This window comes from Austrofundulus limnaeus, unplaced genomic scaffold, assembly GCF_001266775.1.
Source record: "Austrofundulus limnaeus strain Quisiro unplaced genomic scaffold, Austrofundulus_limnaeus-1.0 Scaffold86, whole genome shotgun sequence".
NCBI lineage: Eukaryota > Metazoa > Chordata > Actinopteri > Cyprinodontiformes > Rivulidae > Austrofundulus > Austrofundulus limnaeus.
In genome coordinates, this window is record NW_013952488.1 from 1,478,218 (window position 1) to 1,480,345 (window position 2,128).

The window sequence follows — 2,128 nt, forward strand, 5'->3', positions numbered from 1 at the left end:
GTTTTATTTTATTTTCTCTTCTCAGATTTTTTCTGAGGGTTATAATTTCCTTATTTTTCACTTTTGTCATACTTTCAGCAAATGTGGGTGTTCAAATAGAACTTTTACCATTCAAATTTAAGTTTTATTAAACCGTTTCAGCTTTAAACAGATTTCAGAAAAATATATTTCAGCATTAATCATTCAGACTGTGTTTTCACAGGAAATGAAAAGTTGTTTTAAGGTGACAACAGTCCACTTTGGCCTCAGCCCCWTTTGGACTAGCCTTTAGCTTAAGTTTCTGGTCAGAAATAAACTTTAGTTTTGCAAAACTGAGGTCATTCGAAGAGCTATCTACAACAGGTAAGATACTAATTATTAACTTTTCCATAGAAGATGCAAAAAGCCAAAAGAACAAGAGACTTTGTAGCATGTACAGACTTACCTCTCCTACCCTGAGCTGATTCAAAAGTCTTGTTCACTTCTTCCTAAAGTCTGCCATAAAACATGGGGAGTCATTATTTTCTTCAGGGGCCGTTGCATTCATTGTCTCCCCCTCTGTCTCATCCCCAGCCTCTCCCTTCTTGTCTTCATCTGCCTCGCCTCCTACTTCTTTTCTTTGGTCTTCATTTAAAATTCTAGTCATACAATATCCCAACGCCTCCATTCGTTAGCGGTATTGCCCAACAGGGGTTGCGGCAGCCTTGCACAGCCAAGAAATCCGGCGCAATAATGCCAGCAGTGCTGTTATGGGATATCAACAAAAAAGCATAACTTTCGTTTTTTCATAGCTTTGCTGCTCGGACGCAGCACCGGTGCTGTCATATATTACACTGTTCGCCAAAAAGGCAAACAACAACAGCAAAATGTAGCAAGCCTGCGGCAAGTCTAGTGAAGTGTTTAAGAATATTTAAAAACTGGGCTCAGTTTGTTGAAGTTTCTGTTTCAGTTTCATCCTCTTTCCCTCGATTACTGTTGAATTTATTTTAATATAATCAGGGATTGGAAACAGGCTCGGTATCAGAGGCCTGCCAGACTGCCCCTGCTCCTCTGTCGGGGGGGATGACAGCAGAGCCTTGAGCTAATGCCAACRGGCATGGATGTGCTTCATCACAGCGATATGGTTACGCTCGAAGCACTGCTGAGCCAGCACATTCCTAAAACAGAAGCCTGTACTTCAATAAAAGCTCAATTTATGATCTTTGTTCTCCTCCCACGTTTCTCTCCGGCTCTCTCATTCCTTTTTCCTCTCTGCTCGCMTGTTTAACAGTGGCGGTGTGCTTCTTTAAAGGGCAATTATTGAGATGTTGCTGTAGCTTCCAGATGTTTTGGATAAAAACAGTGGACACKTTGTGTTTAAATGTGTTGTYTCTGTTTATATCAGAGGGAATGTTWCCTAGAAGGGTTTCTCWTTTCCCTTTGATTTTGTTGAGCATCCTCTCACTCTGGAGCTCTCTCTTTTGAATCTGCGCAGTGCCGAAGGACCCGAACCCGCAGTGGCGCAGGGTGGCGTGGAGCTACGACTGCACATTGCTGGCCTACGCCGACAGCACAGGCACCGTCCGGCTTTTCAACCTCAAGGGCAGCGAGCTGTTCGTCATCCCCCCGGTAACCATGACAACCCACACTGACATCTTTTCCAAGTTGTAAATGTTTGTTTTTAATCGGTTGTCAATAGTTTTATGAAACTGTTTATCTTCTTGTTTTGGATGAAGTTTTCCTCTGCCGCCATTTAAGGCAGGCGATCATGCAATTTTCCGTTTGTGTTTTTGTCTGTCAGCAAAATATTTCAGGAACTACTAAATGGATGTTAAAGGGGACATTTCATGTTTTTTCATATGTAAATCATTTTATATGTCTATCTATATAATATAAGATGTCTATGTAAAGAGGAACTGCAATACGTTGGTCTGAATTTTTTGTTATTGCAGCTCCACAAGCCCCTCACCCCTGTTCTGAGGTGTGTCTGAGAGCAACTCAGTTTGGTGCTGTCTCTTTAAAAGGATCCCTGATTAGCTGTAACATTAGACTTTATTTGATAAACATATATTTTAACTGTAAAATAAAGACTGTAAAAATACTGTAGACTTTTTAATTTTTAGCATTTTTAAACTAAAAGTTTAAAAATATATTTTACACGGACGGGGCC

The 2,128-nt window shown here is 40.7% G+C and overlaps 1 protein-coding gene across 1 annotated transcript in view; it reads left to right on the top strand.

Annotated features, from left to right (window-relative positions):
* Positions 1-2,128, top strand: part of nbas (NBAS subunit of NRZ tethering complex) — a gene marked incomplete in the record, with an annotated part of 224,076 nt that overhangs the window by 10,952 nt on the left and 210,996 nt on the right. Inside the window, 1 exon segment of the mRNA XM_014011983.1 lies at positions 1,454-1,587. Coding sequence (XP_013867437.1) covers positions 1,454-1,587 — 134 coding nt within the window.